The 21,308-nt window shown below is 42.1% G+C and overlaps 1 protein-coding gene across 1 annotated transcript; it reads right to left on the reverse strand.

Annotated features, from left to right (window-relative positions):
* Positions 1-1,925: 1,925 nt before the first annotated feature.
* LOC112262523 (metabotropic glutamate receptor 6-like) lies at positions 1,926-21,099 on the reverse strand. The gene is made up of 10 exons (XM_024438137.1): positions 20,495-21,099; positions 15,554-15,770; positions 15,258-15,393; positions 14,939-15,093; positions 14,653-14,793; positions 14,344-14,544; positions 6,903-7,042; positions 6,151-6,774; positions 5,663-5,974; positions 1,926-2,165 (listed from the first exon to the last, which is right to left on the reverse strand). Exons 1-10 carry the CDS (start codon positions 21,047-21,049, stop codon positions 1,926-1,928), a joined length of 2,721 nt encoding a protein of 906 aa, XP_024293905.1. The 5' UTR covers positions 21,050-21,099.
* Positions 21,100-21,308: the final 209 nt, after the last annotated feature.

Genomic DNA, 21,308 nt, shown 5'->3' on the forward strand with positions numbered 1-21,308 from the left:
ACACTGAGGTGGAATTGTGGGGTACTGTATGTACTATTGGGTTTTATCAAATGGAGTTGTCATTATTCATATATTATTCATATTTTAGTGTATAACTGTATTTGAAAATATAAAATGCCTATCGTTTACATTTTTTTTTCAATCACCTTTTTCCCTTAGCCTGAGCATAACCCCGGCAAAGTAAAACATTATCTTACTGCAAATAACAAACTGCAAGCTGACATCGCCACTGCATGGCGTTCGAACTCACAAAATAGAAACTCAGTACCCCTCAGCACAGAGTGAATGCTGCATGCGTTCTGTGATCTAGAAATGTGACCTTAACTGTGCTATCGTGGTTTTGTGGACCATTATGGTGCCACAAATAGGTTTACATAAAATCACTAATTTAAATGAAGGGACACTTGTAACATTTTGATACCACAAACCTGTGATTTTATGGCACAATATTGACGAACAAAAGTAGGCATTGGAAACACACATTTATATTCCCAGTGAAATCTAGTGTTACCATAACTGTTCTCACTATCACAACCCCAGCAGCACTGTAAAGATATTTGGAACAATCTAGGGAACTGCCATACATTGTGTAGTGTCTACCATAAGTTGTTCTAACAACGCAATTGTCACAGGTGCCTTACAAAACACAATATCCTGTTCAGAATCACTGGTTTCTTGTTTAGAGAGACTGCAGCAGCATATACAAGTCATTACCGCTAAAACAATTAACACCGAACCAAAGCATTTACTGTAGATGTTATATTAAAATGGTCCCTTACATGAGGTTTGATCTGGTAGTTTTGACGTCAGTAATCAAAATTCCCTATAATTGTTTCTATCTTTAAAAGTATGTCCTCCATGAACCCTACACGTATTCCAGGATTAGTGTATAGAAAAGCTAGTTCCTTCCGGTGAAATAAGTAAAAAAGAACGAGTCAAAGTCGTAACACTCATACACACAATACTATGGAAGCATTCATATAATATACACACAACCCATGTAGTGCTGATAAATCAAGCAAACAAAGCTTCATTGTTTTCAAAATATCCCACTTTGGATCATCCAGTCGGGAAAAGGTTTATCATTTGATCAACTACTGACCCAAATAATTGTCCTGAGGAGAAAAATCAAAGACTATTTCATTGCCATGGTCAATTTGAGATATCCTACTGTAAAAGGAGACACTGTGTCCTGAAGGAGACACTGTGTCCTGAAGTCTGGCAAAGCTGTCTACAATGTTCATTGTGTTCTGTTCGGGAATCAGGATGATCCAGGAGGATGATCCAATGTATCAACTGTTCCGTTTACAGTCAGGTCACAGCACATGTTGCGAGTCAGTCAGTGTTTATTTAGAATGACAGAAAGTTAGTGTCTCCTTTTCATTTCATTTCCATCCCAACCATGTGACAGTGTAGCCTTCACCATTGATTCAAAGCTGTGCTTTGCCAAGAGAGACCATGCTAAGCTGTCATCTGTAAGGCGCCAAGTGTCGCATTCATCTCTGGTTTCCTGCTGGGTTATCTAAAGTGATTGAAGAGAGAGCAATTACTATTGTCTTAGTGAAAAATGAACACTGTAATCTGTTTCTGTCATTGTGAATACATACAGTAACACAGGTGAAGGACCAGTGGACACAGAAAAAAGGATTCCGAAGGGGTTCTTCGGCTGTCACATAGGACAACCATTATTGGTTACAAGTAGTTAACCTTTTTGGTTCTAGGTGGAACCCTTTCAGTTCCAGGTAGAACCCTTTTGATTTCCATGTGGAGGTTCTACATGGAAGCCAAAAGGTTTCTAAATGGAACTGAAAGGGTTCTACCTGGAACCTAAAAGAGTTCTCCCATGGGGACAGCCGATGAACCCATTTAGGTTCTAAATAGCACCTTTTTCTAAGAGTTCTGACTGGACACCGTCTCTGCTTTACTCACTGTGATCTGTCAGGGACTATGGTGCTACTTTTGGACTCTCCGTTCTGCTTGTCTTCTTTCTGGGAGAGTTGTGTGGTCACTGCTGAAGCCACAGCCTTGAAGCTGCGTTTGCGTTTCTGCACGTTCTGCTCCGGAAGGAAGATGATGACATAGACCTTAGGGATGTACAACATGCCGAGCGACACAGTGGCACTCAGGCTCATGGACACCGTCAGGGTGGTGGTCTGGATGAACATCTGGAGCAGATAGAAGGCAGGGTGAAAGTTAACAATAAATACCTCAGTATAAACCTATACATTTGACAATAGGGGTTGGATTGCCTGGCTGGGTACTACGTGAATTGCATGTGTTGCATTCACAACTCAAAATATGATTTTTAAAAATATTTATTATCTATCCTATGCCTGTAATTCCTTCTATTAATCAGAGAATAACCTGAGAATGAGTATATAGTATTCTGAGAAAATGCTGAGAATACAGTAAACCTTCAATAAACAATGTATGGAGGTTGTCTTACATAATATTTTCCATGGCAATCCCCATGACACCTTTATTATGCCTAACTACTATACGATGTCTGAAGAAGCTATATGATGAGAAGTCTCAGAGGTACACAGCATACAGACGTTGTTTCTTCATCTGAATGTTCAGGAGATGTTCTGAATGACTGTGTGATAATGCTCTCGGTAGCCGATGTGAGCAAGACCTTTAAACAGGTCAACATTCACAAAGCCGCAGGGCCAGACAGATTACCAGGACGTGTACTCAAAGAATGCGCGGACCAACTGTCAAGTGTCTTCACTGACATTTTCAACCTCTCCCTGACCGAGTCTGTAAAACCTACATGTTTCAAACAGGCCACCATAGTCCCTGTACCAAGGAAGCGAAGGCAACCTGCCTAAATGATTACTGCCCCGTAGCACTCAAGTCGATAGCCATGAAGTGCTTTGAAAGGCTGGTCATGGCTCACATCAACACCATCCTCCTGTATACCATAGACCCACTCCAATTTGCATACCGCCCCAACAGATCCACAGATGACGTAATCTCAATCACACTCCACACTGCCCATTCTAATCTGGACAAAATGCTGTTCATTGATTACAGCTCAGTGTTCAACCCCATAGTGCCCATGAAGCTCATCACTAAGATAAGGACCCTGGGACTAAACACCTCCCTCTGCAACTGGATCCTGGACTTCCTGACGGGCCGCCTCCAGGTGGTAAGGGTAGGCAACAACACATCTGCCACGCTGATCTTCAACACTGGGGCCACTCAGGGCTGTGTACTCAGTCCCCTCCTGTACTCCCTGTTCACCCACGACTGCGAGGCCAAACACGACTCCAACACCATCATTACATTTACTGATGAAAATAGTGGTAGGCCTGATCACCGCCAACGATGAGACCGCCTATAGGAAGGAGGTCAGAGAACTGGCAGTGTGGTGCCAGGAAAACAACCTCTCCCTCATTGTGAGAAAGACAAAGGAGATGATCATGGACTACAGGAAAAGGCTGGCCGAACAGGCCCCCATTAACATCGATGGGGCTGTAGTGGAGCGGGTCGAGAGTTTCAAGTTCCTTGGTGTCCACATCACCAACGAACTATCATGGTCCAAACACACCAAGACAGTCATGAAGAGGGCATAACAAAACCTTTTCCCCCTCAGGAGACTGAAAAGATTTGGCATGGGTCCCCAGATCCTCAAAATGTTCTACAGCTGCAACATCGAGAGCATCCTGGCCGGTTGCATCACCGCCTGGTATGGCAACTGCTCGGCATCGAACCGTAAGGCGCTGCAGAGGGTAGTGCGTACAGCCCAGAAAATCACTGGGGCCAAGCTTCCTGCCATCCAGGACGTATATAATAGGCGGTGTCAGAGGAAAGCCCATCAAATTATCAAAGACTCCAGTCACCCATGTCATAGACTGTTTTCTCTGCTACCGCACGGCAAGCTGTATCAGAGCATCAAGTCTAGGTCCAAAAGGCTCCTTAACAGGTTCTACCCCCAAGCCATAAGACTGTTGAACAATTCATCAAATGGCCACCTGGACTATTTACATTGACCCCCCTCCTTTGTTTTTACACTGCTGCTACTCGCTGTTTATTATCTATGCATAGTCACTTCACCCCTACCTACATGTACAAATTACTCAACTAACCTGTACCCCCGCACATTGACTCGGTACCAGTACCACCTGTATATAGCCTCGTCATTGTTATGCTTTTGTAACTTTTTATGATTTTAAATGTTTTACTTTCGTTTATTTGGTCCATTTTTTCTTAACTCTTCCTGAACTGCACTGTTGGTTAAGGGCTTGTAAGTAAGCATTTCACGGTAAGGTCTACACTTGTTGTATTCGGCACATGTGACAAATAACGTTTGATTTGATTTGATTTTAGACGGCTGTGTTTTTAGCCGAATAGATTTATAACCCAGTAACTATAAACACTGAGGAGTGGTGTTCTATTCATGGGTATTTTAGCTAATCATCTTGGTGTTCCTCTGTTGTCAGCCTGGCAACAACAGTAATGAGAACAGACTTGTGGTCTGAGTCCAATGCACTGACAATTCAAAAGCAGTACACCTCATTAATTAATAAATAGCTACATGGCACAATATCCTGAGGGGATAACCCACATATCTTTTCATTTCTATATTCTCTGTCCTCTTCTTTGTTATGGTTTTTATCGGCTCTCAATGACCTGGCCAGCACTGATGTGGCAATGCATGGATGACCAGAGAGCACCGTTCACATGCGTTAATATTAAAGACATCATGACCCCAGGCTAGTGCTAGGTACAGTATGGCTCAGCAACTAAGTGGCATTGAAATATGACAAAGAGCAGTTCTAATGAGACCCAAAGGCAATACAGACCAGAGAGAGATATTTTCTTATCATGTGCATCAGCAATCATGTCAACCATCCAGACCACACACATTGAAGCAAGTCAGTAGAAAATGTAAAAACATAGCCAACCCTAAGTTTGCCATGCTCTCCCAAATCTAACACCTTCCATTCACACTTCCCTAATGATCAGCATGCAATTATTGACACTTTTCTGAGTACCTCTCAAAATCTAATGCATCAATACCCCTGCATTCCTACCTAATAACACTGTTTTACTGTTATTGTGCTGTTATAATACTGTCTGCAACTAATGCAATCTGACAACTAAATGTTATTGATGCTATATTTAGACATTCTAAGCTATGAGTAACTGTGTAATTGAAAAGCATGTATGGGGTATTTTTTGTCACTCAGGGACCCATTTTGTCCCTGAGCTCATCTGACCTCATTTCTGAGTTCCCCCGTCTTTGATTAATTTCATTTCCATTTGCAGAGGATAAAATACTTTTAATTCACCTGGGGGTTGGGTCATTTCAGTTTGACTGACTCTTAATAATACACCCTACCAGTCTGAATAAACTTCCATCTTTTAAATCTTGACTATTGTTCCACTGCTTTGTAAGCATAGAAATAAGCCACAAGGTAAATTGGCATCTGTCATTCAAGGAAGAGAATGCTGAACATACTGTGAGTACGACAGGTAACAAACTAGCATTTAATAACAGTGTTGACAGTTCTTCAATAGAGAAGTTAGCTCTAGAACCAATTCGAGAAAACATAGTTTTATGGTTGCTTTAAAAAAAAATGTTTTATCAAAAATGAACTTTTTTCCCGCAGGGTAAATACCAGCAATTATATAAATATAACATTGAATTTCAAACCTTCTCAGTAGACTGGGCTGTGCCAAAGAAGATGGGCACAAAGGCCAGCCACACGATGCAGGTGGTGTACATGGTGAAGCCAATGGGTTTTGCCTCGTTGAAGGTCTCTGGCACCCCTCTGCTCTTGATGGCGTACACAGTGCAGGTCACCATCAGCACGATACTGTAGCTCAAGCAGAGGACCAGGGCCAGGTCGGACATGTCACATTTCAGGACCCCACGTGCAAACTCTGGGTTGGGCGGGTGCTGCTCCTCATAGTCTATAATGGTGTGTGGGGGCACCACTCCGAACCAGATGAAAACTCCAAGTAACTGTGGATATACACAGAATTAGCAAAATACTGATGTGGCCCATGGTTCAGCCGTTCGATCTAATTCTACTGTATACCATTCCAGACACCATTTCCTATGTCTTTAACAAAAAACACTGTTGTATTACTGCCTCGTTTTCATCACATGCAGTAGGAGAGAGGCAGAAACCCACTCACCTGCACTCCAATGAGTATAAAGGTGATGATGAGCTGAGAAGCAGGGCTGATGAACGGAGGTGGCGTGACTGCTTTCTTGCCCTGCTCAAAAATACGGTAAATGCGGTTGGTCTTGGTGAGCATAGCTGAGTAGGTAATACACATGCCCAGGCCCAGCAGCAGCCTGCGGAATGCACATACTGGGGCGCTGGGCTCTGCGATCATGAGGAAGGTGATGAGGTAGATGAGGAAGATGCCTGTCAGGAGAACATAGCTGAGCTCCCGGCCGGAGGCCCGGACGATGGGGGAGTTGTTAAAGCGGATGAAGGTGATGATGCATCCAGAGGTGGCTAAGATGCCCAAGACAGCCAGGAACACAGGGATGATGGCCCAGGGGGAGCTCCACTCCAGCTTGATAATGGGTGTGGAGCGGCAGCCCGTCCGGTTTGGCATGGGACGCATGTCAAAGGGACACATGTCACAGTTTAGCTCATCCAGCTGGTACTGATATCCGTCACACAGCTCGCAGTGCCAGCAGCAGGGCACACCCTTCACCATCTTCTTCCTCTCTCCTAGCTCACAGGGGAAACTGCACACCGAGTCAGGGACTGCACTGTCCCCACCCGACCACTGCATCTCCTCAGCCTTCCACAGAAACAGAGACAGAAACAGACACAGTGACAGAAACCATGCTGAAGAACATCAAGCGATAAAAGCACTGATAAAGTGAACATCAACATAGCTAAATGAAAAAGGCCAAAACAAATGTTTACATTGAGTCGCAGATAGTTTGTCCACTGGCCAATACACCGGTAGCCAGGGTTGGTGGTGTTTGAGAGCTGGAACTGGAAGATGTCATAGCGACCAGGAGCATCTCCATTCTCATTGAACATGACCCCAGTCCCTGCACTGCCTGTTGGATAGAGGAGCAGGGATTTTCAACAGGGCTACCCACTATTGGGCAGTATATTGTATGCACCATAAAGGGTCAGTAGTGTTCCCTGGTGGAATGCCTAAACCTTTGACCAAAGAAAAATGTAACATTAGAGGAGGTGAACCTATAAGACTCGTGCCTTATGCAACCAGGGCAAAGCTGAGCATAAGATTCTTCCTGTGGAGGGTTCTTTTCCATACATGATGCTATTCTTTCTGTACTCTCTGGTCTGTTGCCTTAACACTATAGCTTGTTCCTGCCTGTTCTGTTCAGGCATTCAATCAGAGAGGGCTTTCTATACAAAGGTTATCCACTAAGAGGGAAAAGGAAATAGCTATGCTTTCATAGAAAGCTCCTTGGACTCCAAACAGTGATAAAGAAATGTATTTTTTATGAAAGATGGAGCTAAAAAGAGGAGTGTGTCTTGTGTATGAAGAAAGAAGAGCGGCAGCCCTGGGGAAGAAGAGTGCATTGAAGGGATGTGCTGTGTACTGGGGCTTAGTACATTAGCAGAGATCCCAAGGCTAATGCAGAGTGCAGTGCTGTCTTCAGACTGAACTCCCTCCACACTCTTCTCTTAAACCCATGGGACGTGATGGGAACCAGAAGTGGAAAAGGCTTCATGAAACCATGCATTAGGCACACCATGACATTTCAATGTGGAAATCTGGGTAACATTTGGTTGAGAATTTGATCAATGAGATTTCAACATGTATTCACCCACTCAGAAAGGCAGCCAGAAGGTTGTTGAATTCTCAATGTGTTATCACTATGCTTTCAACAATCTTAAAGCACAACCAAATTCCAATGGAAAAACAATGTCAGAATTTTGGTTTAGCTGTCATCTACATGTATTATCACTGCACTTTCAACCATTTAAAATCACAACAAAGTTAATAACATTTTACTGCAGTTGGCTAAATCAGGGTCACACAGAGTGTTTCTTGGTAGTCTTAAACAAATCTACTTTGAAACAAAAGTATATACATCACACACATGATTAGGGGCTTTAAAAAATGAAGACACCTGTATCACAATATTACACGTTATATAAATCACAGAACACTGAAATATAACAAAACAGTTTGACATAGAAACACCGTATTTTCAGTGTTTTATTATTTTTTATACTGTTGATTAATTACGAAATTATGAAAAATATAAAAAACATTCCACCCATGACGCCACTAAAGGGTGATTTGGTATTTTGACTGCAGGAAAGGTCTACAATGGGAATACAAAATCAGATATTTTGTATTATATCACTGTGCTTCATCGATTAGCACAACTAAATTACCTGGATTGTAGTTGAGATTACATTAAAAGTGTAAGTGATAAATGCTGTTCAAGATTCTGCACAGATTAATGTAGCAATTGTGAAGATCTCCACAGACCTGGGATCTTTGCATGCTATCTCTTCAACATGCACACTTTCTATGATAACATAAGAAAACATTTATAGTTACAGTAACCTCAAAATGTGGCCATGGACGTGTCCCTCATTTTAGTTTGAATAAATACTGATACATTAGTTTGTAAGATAGCCTTAACTTTAGGCTATTTACTGTATTAGAAAAGTCATATTGAATTGTACCCAACCAAACATCACAATTTAAAGGAGATTTATCTAATACTTGGACAGTTCCATCTGAGCCTCTCGCTTAATCCTATTCTTTAACTCGTTTTGGGGGTTTAGTTGGAGACGTGAATCCAACATGATTTATTTGTCGACAAGGTCATAGGCTATTTACTGTATTGCAAAGTTATATTGAATTGTGTTTGTTTGTCAACGCATCAAAATATTAACATTTAAATGAGATGTATCTTTTGTGCCACGGAATTAGTCTGGCTTTAATTCCAGTTTGTCCGGATTCAAGTTTCCATATCAACCAAAAATCTAAGTTAAAGAATAGGACTAAATCAAATCAAATGATTTAAAGTGCATTTAAAGTTTGATTTGATTTTATCTTATTCTTTAAATTAGATTTTTGGTTGAGATGGAGATGTGAATCCAACATATTAATTATTAACTTGAACATTACATGTGAAATCAACTTGAAACCAGCTTGAAACATTAGGGCCTATATATATTGTCTATTTTTTGTTTAATTCTAGGTTGAATTGAAACAATAGCAGTTGATGACTTTGCAAATGCTTTATAGGCCTAAATAGCATCATTGATTATACGTATGTTGTTTGTTTGTTTTACTCCATGTGTAACTCTGTGTCGTTGTATCTGTCGAACTGCTTTGCTTTATCTTGGCCAGGTCGCAATTGTAAATGAGAACTTGTTCTCAACTTGCCTACCTGGTTAAATAAAGGTAAAATAAAATAAAATAAATAAAAAAATACAGTTGAAGTGTGAAATTTACATACGCTTAGGTTGGAGTCATTAAAACTTGTTTTTCAACCACTCTGCTTATTTCTTGTTAACAAACTATAGTTTTGGCAAGTCGGTTAGGACATCTACATTGTGAATGACAAGTAATTTTTCCAACAATTGTTTACAGACATATTATTTAACTTATTTCACAATTCCAGTGTGTCAGAAGTTTACATACACTAAGTTGACTGTGCCCTTAAACAGCTTGGAAAATTCCAGAAAACGATGTCATGGCTTTAGAAGCCTCTGATAAGCTAATTGTCAGTTAGCTTATCAGTTGAGTTGAGTCAATTGGAGGTGTACCTGTGGATGTATTTCAAGGCCTATCTTCAAACTCAATGCCTCTATGCTTGACATCATGGGAAAATCAAAATAAATCAGCCAAGACCTCAGAAAAAAATTGTACCACAAGTCTGGTTCATCCTTGGGAGCAATTTCCAAATGCCTGAAGGTACCACGTTCATCTGTACAAACAATAGTACGCAAGTATAAACACCATGGGACCACGCAGCCGTCATACCACTCAGGAAGGAGACGTGTTCTGTCTCCTATAGATGAACGTACTTTGGGGCGAAATGTGCAAATCAATCCCAGAACAACAGCCAAGGACCTTGTGAAGATGCTGGAGGAAACTGGTACAAAGTATCTATATAGTAAAACGAGTCCTATATCGACATAACCTGAAAGGCCGTTCAGCAAGGAAGAAGCCACTGCTCCAAAACTGCCATAAAAAAAGCCAGACTACGGTTTGCAACTGTACATGGGGACAGAGATTGTACCTTTTGGAGAAATATCCTCTGGTCTGATAAATCAAAAATATAACTGTTTGGCCATAACAACCATTGTTATGTTTGGAGAGAAAAGGAGGAGGCTTGCAAGCCGAAGAACACCATCCCAACCACAAAGCACGGGGGTGGCAGTATCATGTTGTGGGGGTGCTTTGCTGCAGGAGGGAATGGTGCACTTCACAAAATAGATGGCATCATGAGGGTGGGAAATTATGTGGATATATTGAAGCAATATCTCAAGACATCAGTCAGGAAGTTAAAGCTTGGTCGCAAATGGGTCTTCTAAATGGACAATGACCCCAAGCATACTTCCAAAGTTGTGGAAAATGACTTAAGGACAACAAAGTCAAGGTATTGGAGTGGCCATCACAAAGCCCTGACCTCAATCCTATAGAAATGTCTGGACAGAACTGAAAAAAGTGTGTGCGAGCAAGGAGACCTACAAACCTGACTCAGTTTCACCATCTCTGTGAAGAGGAATGGGCCAAAATTCACCCAACTTATTGTGGGAAGGTTGTGGAAGGCTACTGAAACGTTTGACCCAAGTTAAATCATTTAAAGGCAATGCTACCAAATATTAATTGACTGTATATAAACTTCTGACCCACTGGGAATGTAATGAAAGAAATAAAAGCTGAAATATATATTTCTCTCTCCTATTATTCTGACATTTCATATTCTTAAAATAAAGTGGAGATCCTAACTGACTTAATTAAGACAGGACATTTTTACTGGGATTAAATGTCAGGAATTGTGAAAAACTGAGTTTAAATGTATTTGGTTAAGGTGTATGTAAACTTCAGACTTCAACTGTATATACAAAAGCATGTGGACACCCCTTCAATTTAATGGATTTGGCAATTTCAGCCACACCCGTTGCTGACAAGTGTATAAAACCGATCACACATCCGGGAAATCTCCATAGACAAACATTGGCAGTAGACAGTGGTGGGAAAATCCTTTCATAGAAAATGACTTAAGTAAAAGGGAAAGTCACCCTGTAAAATATATATATACCTACGTATCAAATGTAAATGTAATTGCTAAAATATACATAGGTATCAAAAGTAGAAGTATACTGTAAATCATTTCAAATTCCTTATATTAAGCAAACCAGACGACACAATTTTCTGTTTTTTTTATTTTTATTTACAAATAGCCAGGGGCACACACCAACACTCAGATATACTTTACAAATCAAGTATTTGTGTTTAGTGAGTCCGCCAGACAGGAGGCAGTAGGGATGGCCATGGGTGTTCTCTTGGTAAGTACGTAATTTGCACCATTTTCCTGTCCTGTTAAGGATTCAAAATGTAACAAGAACTTTTGGGTGTCAAGGAAAATGTATTTAATAAAACGTATATAATTTCCTTTAGGAATGTAGTGAAGTAAAAGTTGTCAAAAATATAAATAGTAAAGTACAGATACCCCAACACCTACTTAAGTAGTACTTTAAAGTATTTTTAATTAAGTACTTTATACCACTGGCAGTAGAATGGCCTTATTGAAGAGCTCAATGACTTTCAACATAGCAACGTCATAGGATTCCATCTCTCCTACAAGTCAGTTCGCCCCGATAAGTACTGTTATTGTGAAGTGGAATCGTCTCATGAGCAACAACAGCTCAGCACCGAAGTGGTAGGCCACACAAGCTCACAGAACAGGACCGCCGAGTGCTGAAGCGCATAACACATAAAAATCGTCTGTCCTCGGTTGCAACACTCAATACCGAGCCTCTGGAAGTAACTGTTCGTCAGGTGTTTCATGAAATGGGTTTCAACGTCCCAGCAGCCGTACACAAGCCTAAGATCACGGTGCACAATACCAAGCGTCAGCTGGAGTGGTGTAAAGCTCGCCGCAATTGGAGCAGTGGAAATTAGTTCACTGGAGTGATGAATCACGCTTCACCACTGGCAGTCCGACGGACAAATCTGGGTTTGGCGGGTGCCTGGAGAACGCTACCTGCCCCAGTGCATAGTGCCAGTTTGTTGGAGGAGGAATAATGGCCTGGGGCTGTTTTTCGTGGGTCGGGCTAGGCTACAGCATACAATGACATTCTAGACGATTCTGTGCTTACAACTTTGTGTGAAGAGTTTGGTGAAGGCCCTTTCCTGTTTCAGCATGACAATGCCCCCCCTGCACAAAGTGAGGTCCATACAGAAATGGTTTGTCAAGATCGGTGTGGAAGAACTTGACTGGTCTCCACAGAGCCCTGACCTCAACCCCATCGAACACCTTTGGGATGAATTGGAACGCCAACTGCGAGCCAGGCCTAATCGCCCAACATCAGTGCCCTCTTGTGGCTGAATGGATGTAACGGCTGTTGTTGGTGGAAGGAGAGGAGGACCAAAGCGCAGCGGGGTAAGTGTTCATATTTTTAATAAAACAACTGAACAAAACAACAAAACGACAAACGAACAGTCCTGTAAGGGGACGAAAAACATTAAACAGAAAATAATCACCCACAACTAAAATGGGGAAAACAGGCTACCTAAGTATGATTCTCAATCAGACACAACGAACGACACCTGCCTCTGATTGAGAACCATACCAGGCCAAACACATAAACACAACATAGAAAAAAGAACATAGACTACCCACCCCAACTCACACCCTGACCAAACTAACACAAAGACATAATAAAGGAACTAAGGTCAGAACGTGACAATGGAAGCAAGTCCACACAGCAATTGTATTTACTTTGCTGCTCTTTTGCCCACCAATATCACTACTTACACACCATCATCTGCTCATCATCATCTGCTCATCTATCACTCCTGTGTTAATCTGCTAAATTGTAATTACTTTGCTACTATGGCCTATTTATTGCCATACCTCATCATGCCATTTGCACACACTGTATATAGACTTTCTTTTTTTCTATTGTGTTATTGACTGTAAGCTTGTTTATTCCATGTAACTCTGTGTTGTTGTTTCTGTCGCGCTGCTTTGCTTTATCTTGGCCAGGTCGCAATTGTAAATGAGAACTTGTTCTCAACCAGCTTACCTGGTTAAATAAAGGTGAAATTAAAAAAATTAAAAATAAATTATTGGGCACAGACAACAGCACAAAAGCAAGAAGGTAGAGACAGTAAGAGTGTCCATGATTGAGTCTTTGAATGATGAGATGGAGATAAAACTGTCCAGTTTGACTGTTTTTGACAGCTCGTTACAGTTGCAGCGAACTGAAAAGAGGAGCGACCCAGGGATGTGTGTGGTTTGGGGATCTTTAACAGAATGTGATTGGCAGAACGGGTGTTGTATGTGGAGGATGAGGGCTGTAGTATGTATCTCAGATAGGGGCAGTGAGACCTACGAGGGTTTTATAAATAAGCATCAACCAATGTTGCAACATCTAGCCTTCCCAAAAGATAGCAGCAAAGGGGGGACCAACTCCATATTAACGCCCATGATTTTGGAATAAGATGTTCGACGAGCAGGTGAACACATACTTTTGGTCTTGTAGTGTACTTTATACAAGGTTTGTCTATGCTGAAAATGTGTTACAATGATGACACAATCCTGTGGTTGAAAATCCACCCTCAAAACAACAGTTGATGACTTTCAAATCCAATGTATTTTCCATTTAAATTACACGTCACAATACGTTGACAAATTACGTTGACACAACATTGATTCAACTGGTTTGTGCATTTTCTCTATACACTTTCTAACCATTTTTTAAAATAATTTAATTTATCAAGAATATATTCTGATTTGACAGCAACAACAAAAATAAAAGTCAGGATGGAAAATATATTTTCAAACTTGATTTAAACAAAGTCTATAGAATGTTCCAAGACCTGATTGATTGCTGCTCCAATGGAATCCCTCAAGACCCTAAGAGCTGTTGGAAATTACCGCCTGCCTGAAACCTCTACCTGTTTTGGTAGGATAGAGTTTTGGCCTTCCATGGTGACATCATCATGCACTAAATTAGTTAAAAGACCACTCAAACCACTCCCAGACAGTCCTAGCAAAAGTTGTGTTTGAGAAATTGCCCTTTGCTAAGAAGCAATTTTTGTACTTAATTGTTATCCAGAAATGATATTGATATTGCGATAAAAACGGACCTTTAATGACCCATGCTCCCTACATTTCCAACTCACCATTAAAGTTGACTGAGCGAATGTATTGGAGCAGCTTACTCCCTTCCACTGGGTCCATCTTCTCACAGACACCCATGGAGCCCGGACAGAGGTCCAGGTGCATGCTGTGTAAGGCATGGGCCATGACATACACCGCGTCAATCACAAACTGTACCTTCCCTTCCTGCTCATACTGAGATTCCTGAGCGATTCTCTCTTCACCTGAAGAAGAGAGGAAGGGTGGCATACAATGGTTAAAGCCAGTGTAGCCTATAAATAAATCTGCTGATTTGAGATATAACATATGTCAGAAGTAACCTCTTCTCCTACCTGTGCATTTTCTCCTACCAAGGTCGTACTTGATACCTGCTCGGGTCAGTTTACATTTGAAGTCGTCCTCCCAGTATTCAGCAAACCAGATGTTCCTTCTGTTGTTTTCCAGAGATCTTGAGGTGAAGTAGTTGTCAAACCCTTGGCAAAGAACCAACAGAGGACAAACAGAACATCACTATCACCATATGTTTAAGACTTTCCCATCACCCACTGAAGTTAAAGTCATACTGAATACCAAAATATAATGTATCTCTGCAATACCTTTTCCATATGTTTTCCTTACCGTCGATGGAGGCCCGCTTAGGGAGGATGGTGACAGCCCCCTCAGCCACATCCTCCTGGTCCAGGATGGGCGAGCTCTTGGCCCCCCAGCTGTCAGAGCCCACAAAAAGGAAGTGACCCGTCAGGTTGGCCCTCTTTGCTGCCTCTAAGACACGTCTGCGAGAAGTGGTGGTAAGACATTAGCACACTGGTCCTTTAGTAGCTCTAGACTCTATAGGAACTTGGTACTGTAGAGCTTAGAGAACAAGTAGAACATGGTGGTTATGTGACAACCTTCCTATGGAAAGGAAAGGAAAAGTTACTACTAAGTTACCACTCACCTGATGTCGTCCTCATTGGCAAAGATGATGACCCCACGAGCATTAGAGGTCTCCATTAATCTCTTAATGATCTTATCAAAGCCCCCTGGTTTGGGCTCTCGGGGGATTTTAATGGATTGGGCGATGCATAGACCTCCTGAATAAAGGGAGAAGAAAGACACAAGATTCAAACCATCAAGGTGTTTCCTCATTGGACCTCATATCCTCCCCATACAGTACCATCAATTGCAACACCATAGTGGCCATGGTTACGCTACATCAGAAAATGTCAATTTACCACTAAATTCAGTACAAACCTGCCTCTCGAGATATCTGGAGGAAGGCATCGACACCACTCTCTCCGTAATTTCCTTCTGAGGCCAGTGTAGATACGTAGTTCCACCCCATAGCCTTGACGATGTCCACCATGGCCTGGGCCTGGTAGGAGTCAGGAGGGACCACACGGGAAAAGAACTCATAACGGCTTTTGTCACTCAGCTCTGGAGCCGTGGACGCATAACTAATCTGGGGGATCTGAAAGATACAGATGTTACATGATGTTAATGGCTGCATGTGCTGAACTTTAAAAAGATACCAGAGACAATCATTAGATTCAAAAGGACGGTTACTGGATGTTGGAAAGTTACTGAACCATGTGGGCCTTTCTCTGCAGCACCAGACACCATGTGTCATTTATCAAATCAATCTTCGTCTGGATAAATCATACACACAGTTGGTAAACAAACAACATAATACCACATTGCCAGGCATTTTGTCCCAAAACAACATTATAATGGAGGGTGCTGAATAGTTCTCACTTGTCCAGCCAATGTAATCCACTGGAACATTCATACAGTGTAATATTGCTACAGCAATAACTACTGGTCTGTGTCGGCCATAAAAGCCAACGTCATGGTAAAATACAGATGATAAATTTCACCGCAGTAAAAGCATTTGTTTGGAAAGAAATTGATGAGAAGATTCATTTACTGGTGTGCTACTTCATTAATGACACAGTTTATGTGAGTGGTCTTGGCTCTGACCCCACTAATGCCTGCCCATGGTTTAATGAGAGGTTCTTTGGAGGGATGAGGAGAGAAAGGTAGACACAAGGGGTTGTGAAGGGAGAAGGAGAGAAGAGGGAGATAACCATTTCACAGATTATCTGGAAGGATTATATGGGTTTTAGTCCAATTACATTAAGCACAGAGGGAGAGAGACAGAGATCAAGAGACAAGGTTACCATTTCTCAGCTGTAAGCCATACAATATATTTAATTCTGATGGCCACGTTTGTTGCTTTACTTTCACCCTTTCCCTCTAGTGGGAACATTCATACATTACTCTGATACAGATCTAAGATCTTAATTTGATCACCCTGTTACAAGTGAACTTTCCTGCACTGCAGGACATGTTAATCTTGTAGTGTATTTGAGGTTTAAAAAGGCTTCTGAAGTTTGTAATTTCCACTTTGAAATTTCAGACTTGATTTTCCCTTACGAAAAATACATCAACCCCTACAAAAATGTCCATTAATTATAATTCACATAATAATTCACATTTCTTGTTGCTGCAGGATTATTTTCTTGCTGTTGTAAACTGGCTCAAATTAAGATCCCACATCTGCATGAATACCATATATGGCTCCAACTACACTGCTCAAAAAAATAAAGGGAACACTTAAACAACACAATGTAACTCCAAGTCAATCACACTTCTGTGAAATCAAACTGTCCACTTAGGAAGCAACACTGTCTCCTGGTAGCGCCTCCATGCTCTGGACACTACACTGACAGGCACAGCAAACCTGTTGTGCAAATGGAATAGACAACCGGTGGAAATTATAGGCAATTAGCAAGACACCCCCAATAAAGGAGTGGTTCTGCAGGTGGTGACCACAGACCACTTCTCAGTTCCTATGCTTCCTGGCTGATGTTTTGGTCACTTTTGAATGCTGGCGGTGCTTTCACTCTAGTGGTAGCATGAGACGGAGTCTACAACCCACACAAGTGGCTCAGGTAGTGCAGCTCATCCAGGATGGCACATCAATGCGAGCTGTGGCAAGAAGGTTTGCTGTGTCTGTCAGCGTAGTGTCCAGAGCATGGAGGCGCTACCAGGAGACAGGCCAGTACATCAGGAGACGTGGAGGAGGCCGTAGGAGGGCAACAACCCAGCAGCAGGACCGCTACCTCCGCCTTTGTGCAAGGAGGAGCAGGAGGAGCACTGCCAGAGCCCTGCAAAATGACCTCCAGCAGGCCACAAATGTGCATGTGTCTGCTCAAACGGTCAGAAACAGACTCCATGATGGTGGTATGAGGGCCCGACGTCCACAGGTGGGGGTTGTGCTTACAGCCCAACACCGTGCAGGACGTTTGGCATTTGCCAGAGAACACCAAGATTGGCAAATTCGCCACTGGCGCCCTGTGCTCTTCACAGATGAAAGCAGGTTCACACTGAGCACATGTGACAGACGTAACAGAGTCTGGAGACGCCGTGGAGAATGTTCTGCTGCCTGCAACATCCTCCAGCATGACCGGTTTGGCGGTGGGTCAGTCATGGTGTGGGGTGGCATTTCTTTGGGGGGCCGCACAGCCCTCCATGTGCTCGCCAGAGGTAGCCTGACTGCCATTAGGTACCGAGATGAGACCCCTTGTGAGACCATATGCTGGTGCGGTTGGCCCTGGGTTCCTCCTAATGCAAGACAATGCGAGACCTCATGTGGCTGGAGTGTGTCAGCAGTTCCTGCAAGAGGAAGGCATTGATGCTATGGACTGGCCCGCCCGTTCCCCAGACCTGAATCCAATTGAGCACATCTGGGACATCATGTCTCGCTCCATCCACCAACGCCACGTTGCACCACAGACTGTCCAGGACTGGGCGGATGCTTTAGTCCAGGTCTGGGAGGAGATCCCTCAGGAGACCATCTGCCACCTCATCAGGAGCATGCCCAGGCGTTGTAGGGAGGTTATACATGCACGTGGAGGCCACACACACTACTGAGCCTCATTTTTACTTGTTTTAAGGACCTTACATCAAAGTTGGATCAGCCTGTAGTGTGGTTTTCCACTTTAATTTTGAGTGTGACTCCAAATCCAGACCTCCATGGGTTGATAAATTTGATTTCCATTGATCATTTTTGTGTGATTTTGTTGTCAGCACATTCAACTATGTAAAGAAAAAAGTATTTAATAAGAATATTTAATTCATTCAGATCTAGGATGTGTTATTTTAGTGTTCCCTTTATTTTTTTGAGTAGTGTATATAGTCTTCTGTTGGGGAGAGTGAAATTCAATACACCAAACATTGATAACATCAATAGTAACATTAATTTCCAATATTTACATTCCAACACGAATTCCTAAAACAACATTAAGCCTCCTTTAAACCAAAAGACAAGGATGACATCAATTTTCTTCAGAAATCAATTGATTATGGCTGTCAGACAAATGTCTATCAAAAAATAAATAGACTGTTCTGCTATGTTGCAACCCTATCAGGTTATTTGGCCATGCCATGTATATTGTCAGTGCCATGTGTGTTGAGTTCAATGACATTTACAGGGATCTCTGACCTCAACCCTATAGACAAACCTTACCCTTCCCAGAGCTCTTACAATTCACTCTCAAGACCAGGACAACTCAAACGTTTAATAAATACCACAGAGAACATGTAGTTCAGATGTCATGTTAGAATATTATGTATTGTGATTAAAATGAGAGAACAATCATATTAAATCATGAAAATTACGCTTTTAAACAAATTCTCTCTGACTCTGGTATTAGATAGAGGTGATACAATGCGTATTAAATCAGACTGAGGACATCACACATCAGACTCTATCTGAGTAACTGTGCAAACTCTAGAACGATACATTATGGGATGGAACTTAAGGATTTTGGGCACTGGTCAGCTAGTAGACCACATTTTTAAGTAGCCCATGTCCAAAATCTGTGCCATGCAATATTTGAAAACACAGTTTCTTTAGCCAGCAGGCTGGTTGGACACATTTTCTACAAGTCTGGTCTAAAGAATACTAGCCTCTGACTAGCAGGCTGACTTAATTTCCATCCCTGAGTACATACGTACAGGACAAGCCCACCATTTAGTTAAATCTGCAGAACACTGGTTAGAAAGTTGGTGATATCGTAGAACCAATGTCATCCCTCTGGCCTGATGCTCTATTTTCAGACTGGGTCCTGAGCTGCTGAGAGGGGCTTAATGGAGGATGGGATCTACAATTCTGTAGTTAACATCTTCACAATATGCTTGGTTCCCAACTAATAGCTCTCCATAAAGAGAATTAACTAGTGACAGAGGACTAGAGATGGTAGATACTTAGCTTCTTGAACCTGAAGATTATTGAACCTAGTTGAAATGGCTAGTTTTAACAGTGACATTTCTAGATTACTAGTGGGTCATTAATGAGTCATGTCACTAAGTCACTGAGGGATTTAGGCAGCCCTAGTGTCCCGTTATAGCAATTAGCAGAGTATCTTATATTGAGTTTGTGTGAAATTAAACAGTTGAGGAAAATGTCAGGGTGTAAGTTCACAGCTGATTCATCAGGAAAACCTATTCGCGGCTCAGAACATGGATTCACAGGGGAATAGTGTTCACTTTCCATAGACGTCATACCCTACTGCTACATCCCACTGGCACAGACGTTAGTTCAATGTGTAGTTTTGATTTATATCAAAACACACAATTGCCCCACACATTACATAATGTAAAGGTATATTAAAGGTCCGATTTGGCTGTTTTTATCTCAATATAAAATAATTTCTAGGTAACAATTAAATAACTTTGATTAAAATGGTCAAAAAGAAACAAAAATAGCTTTAATTTCCAAGAAAGAATTTAGCCAAGATTGTGTGGGAGTGGTTTGAGTGGGGAGGGAAAAACTGAAAATGTGCTGTTATTGGCAGAGGTTTGGAGCTCTCTTTCTTATTGGTCTATTAACTGCATGGCGATGTCACCATGGAAGGCCAACACTCCTTCCCACCAAACCAGGAAGACATTTCAGGCAGTTTTTTCAAACAGTTCTTACACTAAAGGCATTATCATAATTTCCACAATTTCACAGTATTATTCCAACCTCATAGTGTGGAAATATATATAAAACATAGGAAAATCAAGTTTTTGACTGCACTGTCCCTTTAACTCTGCTGAAGAATATATGTACGTGTGTGAGGATAATGCTGTAGCATGGGAATATAGTACAGTGAGGGCTGCAATGCACAGCACAAGAAGGAGTCTCACCGCAAAGAGTCTCAGCACGTTGGCCACCATGATGGACACTGAGCTGCCGGATGCCCCGATTACTCCGACCACCCTCTCCGGTTTGGGAATGATGGGTGGCTCGCCATTAGAGCAGCGCACGTCCGAATTATCCTTCTGGATGAGGGCCTGGACGAAGGTTAGCGACTGCTCCAGGGCGTAGGTGTCTCTAGAACAGGTGTCCAGGATTCTGGCCCCCAGTGTGATGTTAGGCAGGAGGTCAGGGTCACTGTTGATCTGATCCAGGGCATACAGCATGGCCTCCATACGGTGGATACCTTTCTCCCGCTTGATCTCCCCACAGGGCACACCGGCTGGCCCACGGGAGTGCACTGGGAACAGGCCACCCAGGGTGATGTCCCCCTCAATCTTGATGGAGTGTGGTTGTGTGCCCTGCTGAGCCCATGTCTCTGGACTTAGACCCAGAAACAACATTAACAGTAACCTGGGAAATGTTGTTACATGACATCCAAACGGTGGACCAAACCCACAGCAGGACTGCGATTTGTGGCTCTGTGATGTCATGATTTTGGCCATCAAAGGTTCCTGTATCCAGTGTTAAAGTACCAGGCTCCTCCCTCTACCTTTGATACCTGTGAACAGTTTAATGAGGACATGTTGGTCTTTGGTTAAGTTAAATACATCTGTATAGCTTTCATTACATACATTTTAAACTAACACTGCATGAGTCAAATAACTGTTTATCATACAAATTGATCTGCAAATGCTCTAACCATGGCAGCAGAGATTACAATACACAATGTCTTGACATCACTGGCATATAGATACTGAACAA

Source organism: Oncorhynchus tshawytscha, linkage group LG02 (assembly GCF_018296145.1).
Source record: "Oncorhynchus tshawytscha isolate Ot180627B linkage group LG02, Otsh_v2.0, whole genome shotgun sequence".
NCBI lineage: Eukaryota > Metazoa > Chordata > Actinopteri > Salmoniformes > Salmonidae > Oncorhynchus > Oncorhynchus tshawytscha.